The 23,567-nt window shown below is 40.0% G+C and overlaps 1 protein-coding gene across 4 annotated transcripts in view; it reads right to left on the bottom strand.

Annotated features, from left to right (window-relative positions):
- Nucleotides 1-23,567, bottom strand: part of GRIK1 (glutamate ionotropic receptor kainate type subunit 1) — a 959,769-nt gene that overhangs the window by 221,416 nt on the left and 714,786 nt on the right. For all 4 annotated transcript variants that reach the window (XM_086934009.1, XM_086934011.1, XM_086934010.1 and 1 more), the window contains 2 exons: nt 22,089-22,292; nt 17,146-17,369 (listed from right to left, as the gene is read on the bottom strand). In XM_086934009.1, coding sequence (XP_086790135.1) covers nt 17,146-17,369; nt 22,089-22,292 — 428 coding nt within the window. The remainder of the gene's footprint in view (nt 1-17,145; nt 17,370-22,088; nt 22,293-23,567) is intronic.

Raw genomic sequence — 23,567 nt, 5'->3', positions numbered from 1 at the left:
ATATTTATTGGTTCAATAGATTTGTAATCTCAAAAATACAAACAAATAACCCAAGAAATAAGGGTTACATTGGGGCACAGTCCTGTGCCTTAAAGGGAGGAAAAGGTGGGAAAGTAAAGGTAAGTGGAGAAAGTTTATCAGGCAAACAGTGTGAGCTTGCAGGTCACTGGTTTAAGTTATACATTTAGCAGTGTATCCTGGAGTCATTCATACAACCAATAGTGTAGTGTAGTTCCTAGTTTCCCACTAGGCCCTGCGCATTGGAATAACATAAACAGTAGTATCGACGTGGAACTGCGGATATTCCAGGCCTCCACTGACTATGCTAAACTTAATTGGGTTGTGTTACCAACTAGCTCAGAGGTCACTGGAGACTTTCTTCTCTGCATAGGAAGTGATCAGCTTCCTTGGCACAGACAAGAAGGGATTCAGTTTTCCAACAACCGTGCAACATGACAACTTTGCTCCTCAGATCAAGAGTCGATCTCTAGGGTCGTGTGAAACAATAGACATAGATTTCACTCAGTCAGTCTGGTGCAGTTTACTTTCACAGTATGTAGAGAATAGAAAGACGGGCGTGTATCAATAAAGGTTAACATTTATTGAACAGTCTTTCTTCTCATACAAGAGAAATGTATTGCCACAATTGCAATAACTGTTATTATAAAAAGTACGTACAGTAAGATAAGAATTGCGAAATAGAACTGTAAAAGCATTGATATGGTTTCTTAGCCATACAATGGTTTAAAAGTAATAAAACATATATACAGTCATATATACATTTAGGCTAACATACTCAACTGGTGCTTCTAACTAAGCCTACCCCGGTGTGCCTGACCTAAGCCTAACACGTGAGAAGGGGGAGTAAGTAAGTAGCTTAAGTTAAGTTGGTTTTGCCAAGGTTTGTTTCAAGAATTCTCTTCTAAGGGTTTAGTCAACACCATACCTCTGAATAGAATGATGGAGGATTGGTATCTCCTTCAGGGGTCTCTCTCGATATCCCAGTCACCTGCGAGGGTGAACCGGAAGCGCCGGGACTGGATTTCTCTGCACGAGAAAGGCAGCGGCTTCTCTTCAGCGCGTCGGGAGGAAGGAGGGGTGACAGCGTCCGCGGGCAGCTGGGCTGGATGTCTTCGCAGAGGACGGCTGCACGGCTCCTCAAGCGTACTGAACCACAGTTCGCGCTGTAGCGGCGATAATGGTAATCAGTAGCTTCACCACCACAGGATAGCAGGCTGCAGCGACAGAGTGCTAGTTTTTACCAACACTGGTCATGCAGGCAGCTGGCATCAGCAACAGTAGCTCTCGCTCAACAGCAGCTAGCTTCGCATTGCTTAAGGCAACGTTGGTAATATTTATACCTGACTGGTGCCGGGTTTGACGCAAGTTTGCTGGACATAAGACGTCAATTTTTTAGCTTCTTGCTTTATGGGATACTGCCGTTGGGCAGTTGGTTCACTTTTTAGCTGGATTTTGTGAGGCGGTGAATCCTCATCCCATCCTACATGATTTTTATACAATGCAGGTGCCTGGGCTACTGCCCATTTCCTGGCATATGTATATTTTTTGTGAATCGGTATGTGATTCGAGAAGGCAGGCATAATCACTTCTTCGCCACGAGGGCACTCCCTGACAAACTCCGGGGGCCAATCTTTTTCAGCTAACAGAATATCATAGCCTTTCGAGAGCTTATCCCAAAATAGACCCTTAATTTTCCTAGTCTTATCACCCTCCATACGCAATGTTATTTCGTATATTTTATGGGGCTCGCTAAGTCTGGCGTCGGCAGTTTCAACCTGAATGTATTCATTCGTGTCCACTGTCTCCAGATGACTCATCAAGTTCTTGCGCGCTATACTGATCTCTGCTGCACTGTCCAACATTGTCAATGCCCACTCCCCGTTTTTCAACTGTGTCCTCAGTATTCTCGGCATTGTTGATTACTCTAATACTGGCTACCTTCTTTTTCTGAAATTGAGATTTCTTATTTTGAGCAGGTTCCTTGTCTTTGGACTTGGTGTGCTCTCCTGGGTCTGACCGTCCTCTTCTTTCCGAATTCTGTGGAAGAGATCGAGAGGGACGTGTATCAATACTTTGATATCTATCAGGTTTTTTTTATATTATCCCTATTTCTACGGTTATATCTTTTCTCAGAGGGCTCCCGTTGGGGAGACTGGCGTTCTCGAGTCGGAGTTCTTTCCCTCCGTCGAGGAGACCTTCCTCTGGACTGGAAAACTTTTTCCTTGGGAGTGGATTGTTTATTTCCATCCCAGCTCTTTTTAGGAGTGTTTAAATTATTTTTAATAAATAATTTTTCAGGATTTTCGAGCAGTTGGGGCTTAACTGGTTTTCCACCCAAGCTGTCTCTACCTAATTCTTCATAGCATTTTTCTATGATTTTTGCAAGCTCAACAGGATCTTTTATATCTGTTTCCCTCAACTTCTGGCGAATCGCCACAGATGCTGCTTCTCCCTTTACATTGGCTAATAATATAGCCGTGACCTGCTTGAAGTCTTTCAGTAATTTCATACCTAGATTTAAAGCTGGCTCTGGACCGAATTCATTTTGAATCTGTTTTAGCACGTCTGGTATTACCGCCATAGACGGAACACCGTGTGTTTTTGTGTAAATGGAAGCAAAGACTGTACCCCAAGTGTCGCAGTCCTCCACGTGTGGTGCGATTCCCATAGGAAGGCAGATGGTCAAGATTCTGTGTTTCTCAATAGGGGTAGTATCAGGAAATACTGCCTCTATTTGAGTGATTTTCTGGGCTAACCAGAAAGGAATTTGTTCCCGTTTTACGGGTGTTTTACCAAGACATGACTGTATGTTCTGTGGTGTAATTTTATTTGTGTTCCCCTGATGAGGGGTCAGCTGGTGTGAATTAACAGCTGGCTGGACTGTTGCAGTCCGTATTACATATTGGACTAATTGCCTATGTATTTTTATTAATGTGTTTAGCTGTGCTAACAGCTCTTCCTTAGACATTTTTGCAATGTCAGGATGTGGTGTGTAGCTGGCTAGAACCGGCCACGTGGCTCCTGGTCTACCTAGTGGACCGAGCCTAGTTATGTGATCATTGTGTTTTAGGGCGCCATTAAACCAGAGCAGGTGCTCTTGAAATTTAAGTGGGATTTCAATCTCCTCGAAAGGAGCGTACTCTCCCGGAGGTTCCTCTATTTTGTAATAGTGAAACTCTTGTGTTATAGCGTTTACCGCTGGAAAGTTTATCCATGAATAGAATACCTCTGTCTGCCGATACTCGTGAGCCTCTATCACGAAAATTACTGTACCACCTTGAGGTGTCAGTCCGTTTTCTATAAGTTTTAAAGTTATAGATCTTCTTAACTGGACCGGGATGATAATAGCATCCGGGTCTGCTTGTTCGGGACCTTGCTGAGTCGCATCTACTGCGGCCCCAGAGGTGCCGTTTTCTGGCATTGTAAAAATGCGAGGTTTGCAGAGTAGGTCTCCAAGGAGACAAAGATTAGATGCACAATATTTTGGAACACTGTATCCTTCAACGTTGAATAAACCGGAGCTTTACATAGGAATCTCTTCCTACTAAGGTCGGGCGGATTTTAACCTTTCACCCACTCCAGACGTCTATTGGAGTATTTACGGGAGAAAAGGGTGTGAAATATGCACGACTGAGTTACTCTACAAGTCTTACGTTAGTTTATCGCCTTACCAAACGTTGGGCGCCATGTAGTGTAGTTCCTAGTTTCCCACTAGGCCCTGCGCATTGGAATAACATAAACAGTAGTATCGACGTGGAACTGCGGATATTCCAGGCCTCCACTGACTATGCTAAACTTAATTGGGTTGTGTTACCAACTAGCTCAGAGGTCACTGGAGACTTTCTTCTCTGCATAGGAAGTGATCAGCTTCCTTGGCACAGACAAGAAGGGATTCAGTTTTCCAACAACCGTGCAACATGACAACTTTGCTCCTCAGATCAAGAGTCGATCTCTAGGGTCGTGTGAAACAATAGACACAGATTTCACTCAGTCAGTCTGGTGCAGTTTACTTTCACAGTATGTAGAGAATAGAGAGACGGGCGTGTATCAATAAAGGTTAACATTTATTGAACAGTCTTTCTTCTCATACAAGAGAAATGTATTGCCACAATTGCAATAACTGTTATTATAAAAAGTACGTACAGTAAGATAAGAATTGCGAAATAGAACTGTAAAAGCATTGATATGGTTTCTTAGCCATACAATGGTTTAAAAGTAATAAAACATATATACAGTCATATATACATTTAGGCTAACATACTCAACTGGTGCTTCTAACTAAGCCTACCCCGGTGTGCCTGACCTAAGCCTAACACGTGAGAAGGGGGAGTAAGTAAGTAGCTTAAGTTAAGTTGGTTTTGCCAAGGTTTGTTTCAAGAATTCTCTTCTAAGGGTTTAGTCAACACCATACCTCTGAATAGAATGATGGAGGATTGGTATCTCCTTCAGGGGTCTCTCTCGATATCCCAGTCACCTGCGAGGGTGAACCGGAAGCGCCGGGACTGGATTTCTCTGCACGAGAAAGGCAGCGGCTTCTCTTCAGCGCGTCGGGAGGAAGGAGGGGTGACAGCGTCCGCGGGCAGCTGGGCTGGATGTCTTCGCAGAGGACGGCTGCACGGCTCCTCAAGCGTACTGAACCACAGTTCGCGCTGTAGCGGCGATAATGGTAATCAGTAGCTTCACCACCACAGGATAGCAGGCTGCAGCGACAGAGTGCTAGTTTTTACCAACACTGGTCATGCAGGCAGCTGGCATCAGCAACAGTAGCTCTCGCTCAACAGCAGCTAGCTTCGCATTGCTTAAGGCAACGTTGGTAATATTTATACCTGACTGGTGCCGGGTTTGACGCAAGTTTGCTGGACATAAGACGTCAATAAAAGATGTCACTAGGAAGTGGCAGCTATCAGTTGCTCATTAGAGTTCTATTACTAATCAAAACATAGCAAGCGGGGATTTCCAGGTTTGCTAAGTTTTTATCTTGTTGAAGAACTCGGAGTGTTATCTAGGAATATCAGATAGTGACTGCTGCTCTGTCATTGCACTAATTGGTCGCAAAGGAAGTAGCAGAGAGTCATGCTGGAATGTGGCTCTGTGGCTCTGCTCGTGTGAGGCCAGAGATGACTTTTCAGAAAATCGCACTTGAACGGTTATGCCAATATAGGGAATAAAGGGCTTTATAGCCGAATAGGGGCATAAGGTCACAGTATCGATCAGGAACCTAGATAAGCACATGACACCCACTCCACGAATTCATGTCCATCAAAATTACTAAAACTAAGCAATTAGATGCATGTGTAACATTGTGTAACATAGCCCACCCCAAAATACATAAATGCATTCGAAATAGGCGTACTTGTAATGCATGGAATTTAGGTACTGTACGTAGTTTTAAAAGCATAGTAATCATTACAAAAATTATTGCAAATGAAATCAATGAACGATTATGCATAAAGAATTACACATGAAGTATCTCTGACAGAAGAAATGCGAGATAAATCATCACATAAAAATGCATTGTAATAACATGTGTGCTAGAGGCTGGTGTAATGTTGTTATGTCTCTAGATGTGTTTAGAAATAGAAGTGTGAAGCTTCTGTTCTCTAAGAATAGTTTTTACGTTAAGCAAAGAATTGTTCGTGCCAAAAAAGAAAAGGGTCAATATTTGAAAAATTGTCCAATTCAAAGAAAAATCAGTTTACCAAAGCTCCTGGCAGTTCTTTGTTGATCAAAACTGAAGGCCCAATCCAGAGTTCATAGGAACGCTGTGTGTCGGAAAGCTTTTCAAAAGTTATTGTTTCTCTATGGGTGAGAACATCGCATCAGACAGGCTCGCAAAGAATTGGTCTACAAAATCAGGTGATAGTTCAACCAAATTAGATAGCGCTGAAACTTGGCAGGTGTGAGAATGATTGCTGTCATCGAAGTCAGGACCAGCAATGCTCACAGCACGTTGTACCTGGATGATGTTGCTTTTGTCACTCGCTCCACTGTTACCACTTGGCTGTAGTACAGGCGTCGGTCACTCGTGGAACCACTGTGAGCAGCTCGAGTGACCGACGCCTCGGAGAATTGCTCTCCACCACCGCGGACCAGTTAATCGCCTGGCCGCACTTCCTGATTCAGCGCTAATTCAAGACGCTGTAGGACGGCGATCCAGCCCAGGAAGTAATAGGTTCCCTAAAGAAACAACCAAACCACGCTGCATTCTCTTTTCTCTGAAACAGACTTCTGCAAATCCTATGCAGATACCAAAAAACTATGTAAAATATTGCCATAGGACCAGATGTTCCAAAGTTATCAATCACAAGACCAGTTATTCCGCTGTTACCTCACCGTGAAACCCCTAAAGATTGGGCTTCATCAATTCAAGCTCCCCTACAGACTGTATAACCACATTCCATGGAACATTTTACCCATTAAGAATAAACGTGGTTGCCCCCCTCGAATTCTCTCATCTGAAGCCATTCCCATCTCAAGCCAACCGCTGGGTGTGTTATATAACTGTGTTCAGGCAACATTATTACACTTGTCCTGATGATGATCCCATGAAATTTGAGCTGGGGATCGAAACGTCGACCTTAGAGTAGTTCATACATTTACTTCCCTGATACTATTGGTTGTATGAATGACTCCAGGATACACTGCTAAATGTATAACTTAAACCAGTGACCTGCAAGCTCACACTGTTTGCCTGATAAACTTTCTCCACTTACCTTTACTTTCCCACCTTTTCCTCCCTTTAAGGCACAGGACTGTGCCCCAATGTAACCCTTATTTCTTGGGTTATTTGTTTGTATTTTTGAGATTACAAATCTATTGAACCAATAAATATTCCTTGTCCGGCTGGTCAAGGAATTTTGAACTATATAGAGCTCCATTGTGATCTATATATATCCATTGTTCTCCCTATCTCTCGTATGCTCAGGATCACTTGTTGTTTTGAAAAATACTTGTTACCCATGGTCCGGAGCGATCTAATGGGTTCCCCTTGTCCCTTCCTGTTCAAGAACCAATAAGCACATCTTGGGGCACAGAGTCAGGCTTAAGGAGGCTTTGTCACCGAGGGGGCGGGACCTGCAAGGCTGTGTCACTGCTGAGGAGGTGCATTCTGCACAAAGGAAAAGCTTAATGGCAATTGCTGAAACTAGAGAAGCCAGAGAGAAGTGTAAAGAGACACACTTTCATAATTTAAACAAATAAGTAAAAAAAAAAAGAGAAAGATATTTACATGATTCTCTTTTGAAAGACAGATGTTATATAGAAAGCTATTGAGATACAGACAGATAATTACATTTTATTCTTGAAAAGTATAACAAATTAGAGAAATATGCACGCAAAAAAAGCAATAAAAAGTGTGTGGTGACAGAAACAATCACTTAGATGGAGCCAAAAGGCTTAATTGACCAGTGACACTGTGACGTGGAGTGAAATGTTAAAAAAAAAGAAAATCCTTATAAACTGACGTGTGAGGTCCAAGTGTGTGAAGATGAAAGTGGGGCATTGACCAGAAGACATGGCTAACAAGAAGAAACATATGAGTAGTCAGTGGAACGCATCAGTGCCAGCACACGGAGAAATATTTTTGGCGCAAGATGGAGCACTTTGATGCAATCAGCAAACCCCGAGCACAGTCTGCAGCTGAGCTCCAGCAGACGGGAAATATGTGGTCTGAACTCCAGGCACATTCAAGTAGCATCTTATTAGGACAACCCTCAAAGAGATGATGAAAACCTCAAAATAAATGACAGCCCTCCTGGAAATTATGGCTCTCGTGTTGGTATAAAAGCAAGAACTGAATAATTGACTACACCAGTAAAAACTACCAGTAAGCAAACAGCAAGAGAAAACCATGGCAAAGAACACTGTTCGCTGGCTGATGTAGAGGAAAATTGGCTGAGGAGGAAGAAAGTTTCAGGCAACATGCTTTTACATGTTTGGAGGTCTCTAACAGTCGAGGCAGAGTTTTGATGGCACCACGGAGATTCCATTTTAAGGTATTATGTAGTGGTATTTTGTACCAAGTTCCCTTGAAAGTACCCTGGTGCTTCTACAATTCACCGTCTGACACTGGAAACACTGATGACGGTTTAACACGTGAGCTCCTTGTCGGAAATCAGAGGCAACAGTCTGATTTTGATTCATGTTTCACTTTCTCTTCAATGCACCGTTCGCCTCAGAATGTATTTCATCTGCTGACAATGACGTCGTAAATGATGGGCGGACCATAGCTCTCAAACCCGAAGCTGAACAATCACCTGTCCTCAGGTCAATGGCTCGTGCTCCATTACATAAACAAACTGTGCTAATAACAGCCTGACTTAGATATTGGCAGAAGGGTTACTCTTTCACAATGGTGACGGATATCCCGCCTGCCGAAATATAAATTCCACAATATCCTATGGGATTTATATTTCGACGGATGGGATATCCATCACCGATGTGACGGGGTAACGTGTCCGCCGCTGAAATATAAATCCCATTATATCCTATGGGATTTATATATCGGCGGACGGGATATCCATCACCGTTGTGACGGAGTAACCTGTCCGCCGCCGAAATATTAATCCCATTATATCCCATGGGATTTATATTTTGGCGGACCGGATATCCATCACCGTTGTGACGGAGTAACCTGTCCGCCGCCGAAATATTAATCACATTATATCCCATGGGATTTATATTTCGGCGGATGGGATATCCATCACTGTGGTGACGAAGTAACCTGTCCGCCGCCGAATTGTAATTCCCATTATATCCTATGGGATTTATATTTCTCCGGATGGGATAGCCATTACCAGAGTAACCTGTCTGCCGCTGAAATATAAATCCCATTATATCCTATGAGGTTTATATTTCTGTGGACAGGATATCCATCACTGTTGTAACGGAGCAACCCATCCGCCAAGATCTAAATCAGGTCTGCTATGTGTCATCACACTGTTGTCTATAATTTTCCAAGTGGTAACGAAATCCAGGGAAGTTGTCTGAAATGGAATGAAAACTGTTGGCTCTTTGGAAGGCAGTATCCATCCACCGGTCCCTTATTCAAAAACTTCAACAGCTAAAGAAGCCATGAAAATAGGGAAGCTACACCTTGTGAGCATCAAAGCGCACACGTGTAATCGAGCATCGCATTAAAGAAGGGATGACAGGAGGGCAAATCGTGTTCTGCTCTTTCGTCCTACTTGTCTGCCCCCTAGCTTTGCAATAATGCGTCATCCCTCCAGTGCCCACGCGCACCAAGTGGTGGCGCGCGCTGCAGGACTGTGGCGTCGAGGAATATCGCAGAGTGACTGACAAGGGCATTGTAAAAGTGCTTCTGGAAGTGCAATTAAACTTGACAACTGTGCTAGTCCCTAACGTGAGCGCGTGCCAGAGTGAACTACAGGAAATGTGTACCAATGAGCCACTCATTAAACTGCGAGCGGTTCAAAAGGCCTTTGGGCAAACAAAAAACATGCCGGTCGAATGCCTGAAGAAAAGAAATAATTCCGCAGTCTGTAGTGACAAGGACATGTTACTGGTTCCTTTCCGACGAGTCACAAAGAACAGTGTTTCTCAGACAGGGAGGGCGAGACCCCTAAAGGGTATGACAAGACCCCGATGGCGCAGATGCGTGATACTCATTCTAATAAATGCAGTGATACTGAAAATGGAGAACTGTATTTGTATTTTATTTTGTTAAGGTTATATATGCTCTCACCCTTAATTAAAGTCCCAGAGAGAGTCACATATTGTATATTCAAGCTAGTGAAATCAACTATCAATATGTACAGAACCAGCGTTGAAAGCAAGGGGTGTTTAAGACATGGAGGTTCCACAGAGCATCCTGATAGCACGTAGACACCATGTGGTCTTTTAGGCAGCGCTTAAATACCAAAAATGTGGGGCCACACACATTTTAGTAGGTGGAAAGTTCCATATTTAGGAACGTTGCCTGTGAATACGCTTTGCCTAGGGGAGGTTCTTTTGTTCATGGTAAGTTCGACGTGTTGGGACAGCAAGTACTTTTTGACAAAGTTCTGAGGTACAATTACTTTTACCTTTTTTTTTTGTACACAACACGAGCTGATATACCATCAGTGCCTCATAAATTAAAATAAGCTTTGAATGTGCCCTTAGCTGCATTAATCTGCAGTTCTTAATGGAGCTAAAAGAATCCTTAGAATCCACTCAGTTCTGTGAGTTTGCTCCAAACCCGCTTTCATTCTGACCACTTCCTGGTATTGATAAATCATCTTATTTTGTTAGAACCAGAGACACTGGAAATATGCGATTTTGCTGCAGTGGCATTTTCAACATTTATTTATTTATTTATTTCTGATTTTGTAAAGCGCCTGGTTACACTGTCAGTGTGTCCCCGCGCTGTCAGAAGAGTCAGTTGCCCCTTCCCTTTTTCCTTGTACAATAATCTATAAATTTGTATATAAGTGTCACTGAATTATAATGCACTATTCATTTTGTTCACCAACAGTCACTCGTCACATGTTTTAGCATTTATTGAAACTAAAACGGAATGAAGTAATTCCTGTGTATTGTAATTGTCTCTCTTTTTACTATATAAAAGTTTTGAACTACATTTGTTTTCAGAGAGGTTTAATTGAATTTAATTCTTTCTATTGTGTTATGAGCTGACATAGCCTTCCCTTAAAGCAATTCATTCTGCCACCCAACAGAACCATTTTTGTCTTTAATCACACTTACCCAGGTTCTGAGGGACACAGGTTTACCCCTTTTTTGTTAAACTGCTTATAACACAGGCATGCATGGCATGAAATAATCCACAGTTACTTTTAATGAGTAACTAGATAGCTGCCATAGATACCCATAAAAACATCTACACAATAGTATGATTACTACAAGGGCTAAAACATCTGGTTCAAACGTCTTAACTGGTTATAACTAATAAGGGTTGACAGCGACTATAGCTTCAATAAGTGCAAAATGTCCATTGTTTCTGGTCAAGCATGTAGGCGCGTACATGAAAGCAATATTCACGGAGCACATTTCAGGTAAGTTCTTGCTGACCGTCTGCTTGTCTCCTTTCGAGAGAACTGCTGTGGTAGGAAGGGGGGAGATATCACATTGGTTAGGAGATGCTTGATGACACTAAGGTCTGGGAAGGCAATGCATCTTCCTGTGTTACTAACACACAATGATGAGGGAGGACAGTGCTAGGAGCCCGGAGAAGGGTACCGTGATGGATTAGGAGTCTAGAGAATAATACTCAGATTGATTAGATACAGTATAAATCCTTTTTGCAGAGATAGATGGGAGCTGAATCAATCAGACATTTGTAGGCAAGATAAAGTATTCTGAAATGAAGCGATGCACCCACTGAGCCAGTACTGAGTATTCTTCTTGAAGAAACAGAGTTGGCTAGACTGTGTCTTTGTTTTGGGGTTTATGCAATAACCCTTTGGCATGGTTGGGGCACCTGCCACTAACAGATGTGGTATGGGATGCTAACGAGCTGCCTCAGCTGGAAGACAACCCCTACGTAATCTGTCGAGCGGCAAAATCATGATCAAATTATGGTCTAGGTAGATGGTTTACTTCTTGACTACTTGGTGTAAATGGTGCAGCAGTGAATAATGTGCATGGCAGAGGTGTCATTGTTGTGGAAAGAATAGTACAACATGTATTGGGATCATAAATATGGGGCATTTGCATTGTAATGCTTGTCCCTGTCAATTCATCCTGCCAAGCCATCAGGTGACCTGACCTAGTGCATATGTCTTAGTGGGGGCACCTTCTATAAGATGTGCCTCAGTGCTGTCAGTGTAAAATGGAAGGAAGAGTTGTGTTGTTATAATTCAAGAGCAGATCAGGGATGCCTCCAGTTGCAGAATAAGTGGATTCTCTTGGATCACATATGAATGTTTCCAGTTGTCTCACTGCTGTCTGTCACTGCGGAAGGACCCAAACAAACCATTCCAAGATTTGCACCTGTATTCAAAATATCCACGCAAGTTCCACAAAAGAAGATAATGTAGTGAAGATTGTTGACGGCATCTTGTGATAGGCTCTGCTCTAGCTGTGGTGCTGATAGAGCAAGGCAATGCTCACATAAAATTTAGCCCGGCCAGAAAAACAAGCATTGGAAATGCATTAGTTGATGACTAATAGGCTGTTTTTATCAATCATCATATGGCAAGAAGGAAAGAGCTACATAATAAGTTTCACAGGAGTTGAAAGGATGTGGGTCAGTGGGCAATGCTGCTGACTCAAGAGCTGTGGATCCCGGGTTTGAGTCTCGGAGGCTAAATATCCTACAATTCAAGGGCTAATCACTTATTCTCTGTGGGGGTAATATTGGGCTATATAAATCTGCTAATTTAATTTAAAGTATCACACAAGCAGAAAGAGGCAAAACTTTATGAAAAAACAGTTTCACCAAAGAGTGATGTTAACAGTATTTGAGCTACGGGAAACTGATCAGTGAAGCAGATGAGGAACAAGCATTGGTAAATACAGGAATATATGCTTCTGCCAATGAAATACTCGGAAAGCAAGGGGGCCCCTTTTAAGGTTTATATTAAAAACAATAGATTTTGCAAGCAAAATGCAAGAACTGTCCAGGAAAACCCTAAAAAAGGATTGAAGACTGAAAGTGGACCAACCTGCCTAAATTGGGTATAACTCTAGATAACACTAAGAAATATCTCTTAGAGAGTTTCTCTGCTTTAAATGCAGGTTAACATGGATGTTCACATATTGTGTATAGATAGGATTTATCCCTTTCCAACTGACTTACCCTGTCTTACCAAAATACACCATCATTGATTATAAATTGGTGAAACAAATGAAAACGTTTGTCCTATATTTTTGAAACCATTACCAAGTTATTTGTGATAGAGTACGAATGTTGAACAGAAACTTGCCAGCCTGTATCCCAATATTTTTCGGGGTGGTTAAACAGAGAGTCAGAATGCCCAGGTTCAATTTCAATGCATAAGGATGAAGAAACCCACTATGTCCATTATCTGACTGAAGGGGGACAGGATAATTCACCCTTAATGTGTATATAAGGCAGGAACAAATCCAAAACTTCCTAGCAGGCACACATCAAAGTAAAACTGGTTTACAAAAATATGGTAACATGCTTAGTGAGTGGCGAAAGAAATATTGCGCAGTTTACCTTTGAGAGGATAAACCTTTACTACTAGAAAAAGAAGATGTATTGAATTTATTTTGTAGTACACACCTACTTGGAGTATCCCTTATCCTAGGTGGAATGCGTATTTACAGAAAGACGGTAGTAATGTGCCAATTTCCTTACTTTCTATTATTTCCGTATTAATGACCCAATAACCACAATCTTTTGAAGAACAGGGGTTCCAGTCCTTGCTGTTTTATGCTGTATGGCTCACCAGTTCATTTAAATTTACCATTTAACTGCCACTACTATTAGGGGATTAACCCAGAAACAGAAAGTCGCCCTTGCATCATATTAGCACGAATATAATTGCGAACCTTCTTGACATATTTTTTACATCATTGGCTTAAATGAGTCATGCATACTCGTGGCTGTCTTTGATACATTGTGAATACCCTTGACCTAATTTTATCCAACCGCGGCATAATGGTGGCAGTCTCAGGCTTAATGGTGACTAATTCTGGCACAATGGTGACTATCATCAACATATTGTGGGCATTATTGCCATGAGGCCTGGGCATAATGGGGGCTCTGGAAAAATTATTGCAATTCGTGTGGACATCCTTGCCCTAATCAAGGCGTCTCCTCCCAAAGAAAGGCTACTTAAACCCCATGAATGGCATTCTTGCAATTTTGTGGGCATCTTTGGCATGATATTATCCAGCACTAACACAATGATGGCTTTGATATTGTTGGTGGTTATCCTTTGTACTGTGTTGACTATCCTTGTTAGATGATGAAATTACATGTGAGGCAGAATCTGTCCTTATATGGCAGTTGTGCAGTGGATGAGGTGGCACGTTGTTGTATTGAGTATGTTTTACCCAAAATAAAAATCCTTTATTTGATAGAAAAATGTGAGTATTTTCAGGCACCCATTAACTAGCATCTGGAGACAAAATGATTATTTGAGCTGTAATTCCTGCTGAGGTAGGGAGGACTATTGTACATGTTATTTCCTTGGTGCCAGAGGGCACCTTCTTCTATGGTCTTTATTACATTAGTCATATGGAGACATTTAATAATGATACACTTATTATCACTCATGGTTTAAGTTGGTCAATGGTGATAATCCAGAGTGGCATGATCACAATTGTTATTGTGTCTGATATGATCACTATTGTGAAGGTAATACTATTTGTTAGTAGCTTGGAATAATTTTCATTGATTAACTCTCTCTTTGAAAACAGATAGGTGATCCTTGTTACAGTAAATACATTGTATATGACATTTTTCTATATGCTTTTACGTTGAACTCCTGCTACACTGGCTGCCTTTCTTTACCGTCCTTCATCTTTAATCTTTAGCACTTTTCAGAGCAAATAAATGTTGTTCCTGTGCAATAAACTATTCTCATCAGCATATTTATCATTCCTGAATGACCAGTGTCTTAAAATGTCAAAGCTATTGAACATTCATGGAGAGGATATAATAATTGACTTATGTTATATGTAATACATTTGTGTTGTAGTCTTTTTCCTGCCACACACTGTGGTGCACTGCTACAACAATTTCTCATACATAATCAGTGATAGAATAATGAAGAAAATAAAGAAGAAAATTCAAACAACTATAAATAGAGAACCTGCAAAAGACAGAAATGGATACTCTGGCCTCAGGCAATTTACATGCGTAAGACCAGAGGGTCTGATGCAATATGATGACATGATCAAGTACCTAAATATAAGAATATTCAGGGGGAGGATGTTGCCTAATGGCTATGGTGGTCGACTTCAAATCGGGGGAACCGGGATCAAATCTCGGCAATGGCGCTGAACATCCTGTGATTCTGGGCAAATCATTTAATCTCTTCATTCAAAAATGAATGTGTCTTTATGTAACGCAACTGGTGCTCATGCAAATGGCTCTGATTCTGATAGATTTGGGTCAAGTTTGTGCTATTTAAAACTGCGAAAAAACACATGTGAGACATTGAACCTCTGTTCCCTTTTTTGCCAAAACAAAGCAATTAGAAACACCACTATTGTGTGTCATTGTAAAACACAAAAAACCTGGCTAACTTTGCCCATACTAAGATCTCTCCGAAGGCATTTTTTTTAGAATATGACTGCTCTCGTAACCATATTCCTTGTCTTTTTTCAACAGAATCATGACTTATTTCCTATCATCATAATGAACACAGCCATGTATTTTTCATATAACATAATCCCAGGTTATTGTTGCATGAGCATGCCGCCACTATGTCATAATATTTTGATCACCTTCTATTACAAAGCTGTTTCTAAAATAAAAATGTTAAAAATGTAATGCACTTATTTCATCAAGTAACAACAATAGTACTACAACTACTTTTACTACTTCTACTACAACCACAACTAATTCTACTACTACTACTAATAATAATAATACACATAGTGTGTTTAGCCCTTTACAAATTTAGCAAGAATACACCCTTTAAGTTAGAAACAAGCAAGAAGGAGGTACTGCAGATTTGATTTGAACACATGTGCACTTTGTTATAATCACTATAGTGTTTGAACCAATATGTCACAATGGAGTCAGTTGCAAATAAATTATTTCAGATATATACACATGCAGGAAAACAGCACATTTGAGATTGTATGCATATAATATAACTATGTACAATATGTATTCCTATGTGCTAAGCACAAATGAGTTTGGTTTTGATGCATTGGGGGGCATAAATCCCAGGCACAAATTATTTTTTTAAATATGCTTTTTTGGTGTGATTAAAGAACATCATGTTAGAATATCGACTGACAAAACTATTCCACTCTAAATATCATCCAAAGAAATATCATCCCATGGAATTTTAAAACAAAGCTCCCCTCAATGGCACAACAGTATTGTAAATTATATTTAGATCATGATATTTATGTCAGATAACATTTCTGTATACAGTTTTCTGACATATGAACTCTTGAAAGCGAATAAAACAGTATTGCCACTGACACATCAACATGATTTGAGGCGTGTTCTGCACAGTAGCTAGTGCTAATGCAAATTTGCTGTAGCCATTAAGTAGTGTGCCTATAGCCTCTGAAAAACAGCTTGAGTAAACTAAAGCTGATCAAAAGAGAGTGTACAGCTTCTCAGCATCCAACACAATCTCAGCTCATTGGTAGGTTAAATGCTTCAAAGCCATGACTTTGGCTCTGGTACAGACTGACCTCTTAACATCTTAACATTTCAGACCAGACAAAATGATCCACACTCTTTGGTACTATTACAACAAATGTGCACAGAGTACGCTGGCATAACTCCTTATATCTTTGCATTCATAAAAAAAGCAGGGATCTCCTATTTGTATAAACAATATGTCATCAGAATCACCCACAATTACTCATACGGGCATGTAGATGATGGTACATTTTCATTTAAAAAAAATTTAAATTATATTCTACCTGTCTTTAAAGCAATGAACTGCCAGTATCCACAAGTATATAGGAAACATTTGAGCTAATCAAGTGAAAATGTGCGCTTTTGAAGAAAATATTTTTAACCCTATTAAGCATGTAAAGGTAATACCTAAACAGACCAAACTAACTTTTTGCACCCATTTCACAAACATGTCCTCTGAGGCATATTCTAATATGTCTGGATCACTTCAAATTTACCCTAATCATCTTGCAATTAATCCATAAAGATTGGCATGGCATCAAAGATGCTCCAGACAATTTCCACCACCAACCTTTAAGAAGATAAATTAAGTCTGACATTGAGATATCAATGGCATCTTTATTGTTCCAAAGCAAACTGGAATAGACTGTACTCTGTATCTATCAGTGTATCTGCTGCAAGGAGACATTTCAGCTTCCATCCTAGCACTAAAACGGCTATGTTTGTGTGTACCTAAACATCATATACAATGTGAAGAATAATTTGTTGCCAGGTTTGTATTGTGTGATGAAGATACTCAATGCAACCAATATGATCCAGGTGATGTGTCATGGCTGCATTTGTAACTCTGATTTTGTGCTTACCTCGCGATCACAAACAACACACAACTGACTCCAAGGCAAGCAAGAAGCACATACATCCAGATATCAGGAGAGAGAGGATTTAGAAATGAGAAGACACCAGGATTTGTCCCATTGGGTTTCCGGTATAAAATACTGATTCCCAGCGTCATGAATGGCTTGGAAAAGTCAATGACCTTCTCTCTGACATAAGTGATAGTTAATGGTGCAACAGCCAGATCAGCTTTCTGGGAAGAGAAGCAAAAATATGTTACATTTATATAAAAATATATCTTTACAAAACATCAAAAATACATTACATCAAAACATTGACACTTTAGAGGCTACATTTGCCCACAGGCAAATATCAACATGCTATATTCTGATTGGGTGCTGATCTTTCAGTATCTACTGGAGACTCTAGAATGGCAAGTGGTTTTTGACTTCCCCTTTATGTCCTTGGTAAATGTTATGTGGAACAGGAGGGAAAGTGAATCATTTACCACCCCTAAGCCGACACTGCTGGAGAAGAGGTAACGTTCACCCATGATACAAAGACTTCTCTGCTTACCCTGTATAGACGTTTCTACCAGTGGTAAAGGGAAGCTAACCCTGCTTCCTTGTGGTCAGGGAGTACCTGTATCAGATAATCTTGGCAAGAAAGAAGTGTAGGTAGCATTGTTGAGGGCATGGGTTCTGAGCAGAAGGTGTGTCTTAACACCACAGAGGGGTAAATTAAGTGGTTGACATTGTTGACGGGCGCCTACTTCTGTAGGCAGTAGTATTGTTCGGGAGGTGAGGTCACTCACAGCGGTCTCTTGACCACAGTGTTGATTGTGACCTTCAGCATTGTCTTTGGCTCTTTAGCCCTGCCCCTTGAGACCAACCTGCGAGTTCCCTCTCTAACCAGACAGAATTGCATCAATAACTTAACATGAGGTTCTATAACAACACATTCTAACACAAATTAACAAAAACTTCAGTTGATTGTCATTGCTTAGAAACAAAGGTCTGGCTTCAGAATATAATGGCTCAAACATCATCTAACTATACTTTTGTGAAAATGTGGTTTTCAAAATATCGCGCTTTTTGAGTTACGTATAGAACATCTACACTCAATAGAGCAATATTTTTATAAAGTATGTTTAGGACAAGCTATGTCAAATGATACCGATAATCAAATATACAACTGAAATAGGATTTTATCTGAAAAAAAAAATTCCGTTCCTAAGTGCATATAACAAATGAAAATACATGTCACATAATTCATTTCCTATATTTTTATGCAAAAAATGCAAGACGTACCAGCAACATGACACAATTGTTTAATATTTGTAACAGAAATAAGGAAATGATATGACATTGCTGTAACCTCTGGCTCAAGTCTGGTTTATTCAGTCACAACACCAATTATTTTATTTATTTTATTTATTAGTAACATGAGTTGAAGAACTAATTAGCTCCTAGATCTACAGAGCTTCTGCCATAAACAAGGTAAAAGCTTTCATTTTCTGAGACAAGCCCCAAAAATGGCTGCTAAAATATTTTTAAAGTCGCAATATATTGTCTCAAGATGTAATTGTTTTATTTCCATCGATCTGTGATGGTTGAATTGACTTTTAACTACTTCTATGCAGCCAGCACCTAATACATACACAAGATGATGCTGTACGTTTCAGACATGTTCTCCACCATCTTAGAATGTTGCTCTTTTAAAACAAAAAAAAAACATGTCATAACCCTCGTTCAGTCTGTATTACCGAACGATGCAGAACAATCCCATTCCTCATGTTTTGCCTACATCTTCTGAAGTACAAACATCCAGCTCTCCTGTTCTGTCAGGGGATGCGTTTGCTTATAAATCTCAACTGAACACAAAGACATGAGACTCTGGAGTGAGGCATGCTGCAAAAGAGTTTGTTGACTAATAGTTGCATTTCAGGTTTGCAGGCATGCTCTTTGGGAACCTACATGGCCAGGTTTCTATTGAAAGTCTTTGAATTGCATGTCTGACATTTTATAAGCAGAGAAACACTCTGGGGAACTAAATGTACAAAGTATCAAATACTAAGTAAATACAGTACATTTCAAGACTGGGAATTTCAAATGACCATTCTTCTTGATGGCATAGGAGAGTTTTTGACATCACTAGAACTCACACATGTGTATGTGTCTGTCTTCAGTTCACCAGATCACTTTTTTACATCTGTACAACCTATAATAAGTCTTTTTTGTTGCTAAATCCTTCTCCAAGAATATCACCATGAAACCATCCTTCTCTGGATGATGGATTGTTCCATCCTTCTTCTCTGGAGAAAGTGGATGACGAAAAGAGGTTAATCTGTAGTGTTCTTCTTGACTGAAAATTCTTGTGAATTGAGGAATTCAAACAGATTTCCACCACAGGATCGGGGCCCCTATAGAGCAAAGTATGGATCAATAAATTTGCCTGATGAATGAGCCACACCATTCAGGAAGTAGTAGTTTTAATGGCTGCAGCCTATGGCATGTAAGAGGCTGTGGGTTCAGGATAGAATGCTGCTTGTGTTTTTTGTATTCCCCGGGCCAAATTACATTTCACATCACTCGCAAAATATCTCCACAGCCTTTGGACTTTGAGCTTGTAAGATACCTAAAAACGCGTTTCATGTCATGGAAGAACTGTGCTGCTTCCATAAAGCATTGCTTGAGGAATTATTTACAATTCCATCACCTTCTTATGATCTCTACCATTAATGTTATTGAGCAAGGCTTTTGTGCAAGCCTGAATTCAGCTTACATTTCATTCGAATAGTTGTTAGGAGGTCTCCCAAATGGAAAGAGCTCGCTGCAGTCTTCAGGGTGTTGGGAACCTCAACTTGAGTCAGAGGACATCTTCACATTTATTGGTGAGTATTGGCTGTAATGTTAAATGGGGTTACATAAACAGGTGGAGAAAGCTGCTTCAAGGACAAAGCTTTCTTTTCTTCTGGAGTTCGAAACAATGGAATACATCAGAAGTGTAAAATGTGCTAATGTGATCACATATTAGAGACATACTTCTCATCCATGGATGTGCAGTGTAGTCTGGCAGTATTTTACAGGATTTGAACTTATCCAATGAACAATGTTTTGTTTAGCCAATTGCCTTTTGAGCAAAGGCTTTGCCCAGGTGACTGTATGCTAGATTACTGTATCTCTTGGCTTGGGGGGACTGTGGTCTCTCTGTAAAATTCCTGGATAATCTTATACATTCACCTTTTTCCTTCTAATTCCAGAATTTCTAATCAAAATCATTGAGCTAGTTGGGAGTGGAAGTAGAGTGTATTTTCCTTTTCCATCCTTCCCAACTACCCATTCCAACATTGAAACATCAGACCATACCCAGACTCAATTTCTCAATTTGATGATCAAAGTTGTAGGACTACAATACAGTCTGTCTGGAAGTAAAGGGAAGCAGTGTAGCAGTACTTGCTAGAGTTCAATTTAAAGTTCTGACCTCTTTCAGAAGTAACTTCTGTCCAGGTATTTGAAGCAATCTGCTTGTACTTTTTCACTAGTTTTTAGTTTTTGTAGGGCGTGCCAATTCTGGGCTTTCCTGTGGCTACCCGTAAAGTGTGATGGACAACTTTAAAAGATTACCCAAACCAATATGTGGTGGTCTTGATTTGAACAGTTATTTTTAATCTTTTCTACCCTTCAAGGCCTCTTTTTGTTTTGCTATGATCTTCATTTGGTCCTTCTGCCATCAAGTCACGCATCTGAACTGCAGAACTGTATTTGGTTATATTATCAAAGGTTCTGTAATTGGAAGTAATCTTCTTAGGAGTGACTGAAGGTCTTTTCTGCAAGAAGCATTGCTGCTGTTCAGTCAATGTTCTCAGATGTTGTGCAAAGATCCAAACTTTCTGTGATACTGATGACCTAGTGGTCCGTCCTCTATCTACTAAGTCCAGATCCTTGCTCTCCTGAGGAGCAGCTATTCCTACCTTGAAGGACAGTAATAATTTGCATACACCAATCCACCTTTTTCAGGAGGTGTGTTTACGTGTTTGCAACCTTTGGCTCCTCTGGTCAGCTACATACGCATATGTCAACCAGATTGTTTCACTCAACCTAATAAACTACTTTGAAGGGGAATGACATGCTCCTTTCACATTAAGATAGTTCTACAGGAGGAGTTCAGGCCACTTGCACAGAGTTTCAGTGCTAGACTTTCTCAGTCACCTATAAGGCTCTTGCCACTGATAGCAAAGGAATGGCGTATGTTTGTATTCAGAAACATATGTCTCAAATGCAGTGATTGATTTACTTTGTTTTACTGCCTAGGCCATCACAAAACAACAGCTTATTCCTATTGTCTTATGTTTCAAGGATGAAAAAGTGAGAAAAAGTGATAATTGCAGATTCGCTTTTAGAAATCACAAAGATTTCTAGCCTTTCTTTTCTTTATCGCATTCCTAAAGATTTTGGCATCCAAATGCTTCAAAACTGCTGTTGCTGCAGTTCTTGGGTGGGAGGATCATGGTAATACACTTAACTTCACATGTTGAGGATATTACATAGCAATGTAACTGTGACATTGAGCTCATAAAAGAGTGTTGTTAACACATAAACATGGTGTCTGCAGTATTTAAGGTGTTTTTTATAACTAATGTGCTTAAATCAAAGGTGCAGTGAGGGTTTACTTGGAAAAGCATCTCACAAGCTATGAATGTCAGTACTAGACTGTGAAATATGTAGACATTTGCCTTTAATGTGATACAGAATGAATAGAGAGATTGAAGTAAAAAAAATGACCCTTACATTTTAATAAAAAAAATGAGGTACAACCATTAACCCCTGTCTTTAATCTTACATTTATTCATGTACAATAGCTTAAAGTGTACAAAGATCACCACATCATGAAAAATATTCATTGCTGACAAAGATCTTTTGCTAGTTGAAAAACATTATAAATGTAGAAAAGGTTAATTAAATGTTCTTACGTGATCAATCAGTTCTCTGACCATCCCATTCCACTCCCCTTTGTCATTCTGGGCTCCATATTTACCATCAGCCACCAGTTTCACCTCATAGATAAAACCGAGAATGTTTGAGAGCTCTTTTAAAAGATCCAGGCAATATCCTTCAAACCGGTCATTCCCATATAAAGGTTTATCTGACTTTTTGTACATAACGTATGGGTCCTCCTGTGTAAAAGAAAGTCAAAGGAACATGTAAGACTATACATCTAAACCACAATGGATGTCATTTAGAGTCACAATCATATTCACAGTTCTTTAGTGCATTTAGAGAATTTTACCTTGTCACTATAAGCGTTAGCCTCATTAACCACTGAATCTATATAGATATAATTTGTTTACACATTCTGAAAAGCAATGTAGAAGCATTTTGACCACTTGTAAGATTTGGATTTTGGGATAGCCCTTGAATAGTTATGATTTGGGTAGATTGATCTCTTGAGCAATATCCATGCCACTGTCATCTGCTACCCATTGAATGGCAGCGATTTCTTCATCCATAAAACTTGATCAATATCAGGAGTGTGCAAACTGCTAATATTCTATGGGTCCTATCATAGTTCCAGTTATTATAATATGGCTGACCATACAGAAAGGAGTTGCTATGCAAGGAAGCTTTGCCAAATTTCTGAATCATAAGAGGGAACGCCTCGTTCTCTTCAAGAAACATCGAGCAACTGGGGGGAGGGGTGTTACAAAACATAACCTTGATAATGCAAATGTGATTTATGCTGAATTGGAAGTGTATTAATTCAAACACCTGCTGTATGTCCAGATTCCTAATGCTTGTCTGGAACTTGAAAGCACTAAAACAGGTTCTAACATGTCTTTACAAAGTAGTCATAACAGAGCATAAGCAGCATACATGCTTACATATTGTAAGGAGACTGTAGGGAACAAGTCTCCAAACATGAGTTTGGAAGCCATAGTCTATATAAAGGTTTTCAGCTCTAACATATTATTTACACACAAGTATATGTACATGGATTCAACATATCTGTTCGAAAAGCGGTAACCATGCCTGCTCTTTAACACACTAGTAATATTACACCCCAAGTCTTATGTTGTTGATGACTCTGGTGCATTTTACTAAGGTTATACATTGTATAATTAGTATGACACTCTAAGTTGGAGACTGGCCTGAGTTATTAAATGTTTGGTTTGAAAATGTTGTGGGCTTAGAGGCAAACACATGTAAAGTAAGTTATGTCACATGCCTTTGGATGTTTTATTTAAAAATTAAGAATGATATTTAAAAAAAGTTTCCTGCTCACTTAGGTCCATATGCAGGGAATCCCATTTTACAGATTATAAAATACCGAATTTTACCGATTCGGTATTTTAGAATAGGAAAATGGGATGTAGGTAAAAGATCGGTAAAATATACCGAATCTGTAAAAATCGAAATCTCTGATTCGAATACCGAATCGATAAAATCCGAGT

The sequence above is a fragment of the Lissotriton vulgaris genome, chromosome 8 (assembly GCF_964263255.1).
Source record: "Lissotriton vulgaris chromosome 8, aLisVul1.2, whole genome shotgun sequence".
NCBI lineage: Eukaryota > Metazoa > Chordata > Amphibia > Caudata > Salamandridae > Lissotriton > Lissotriton vulgaris.
Note: the sequence above shows the minus strand (reverse complement) of the source record. Positions and strands in the feature narration are given on the sequence as shown.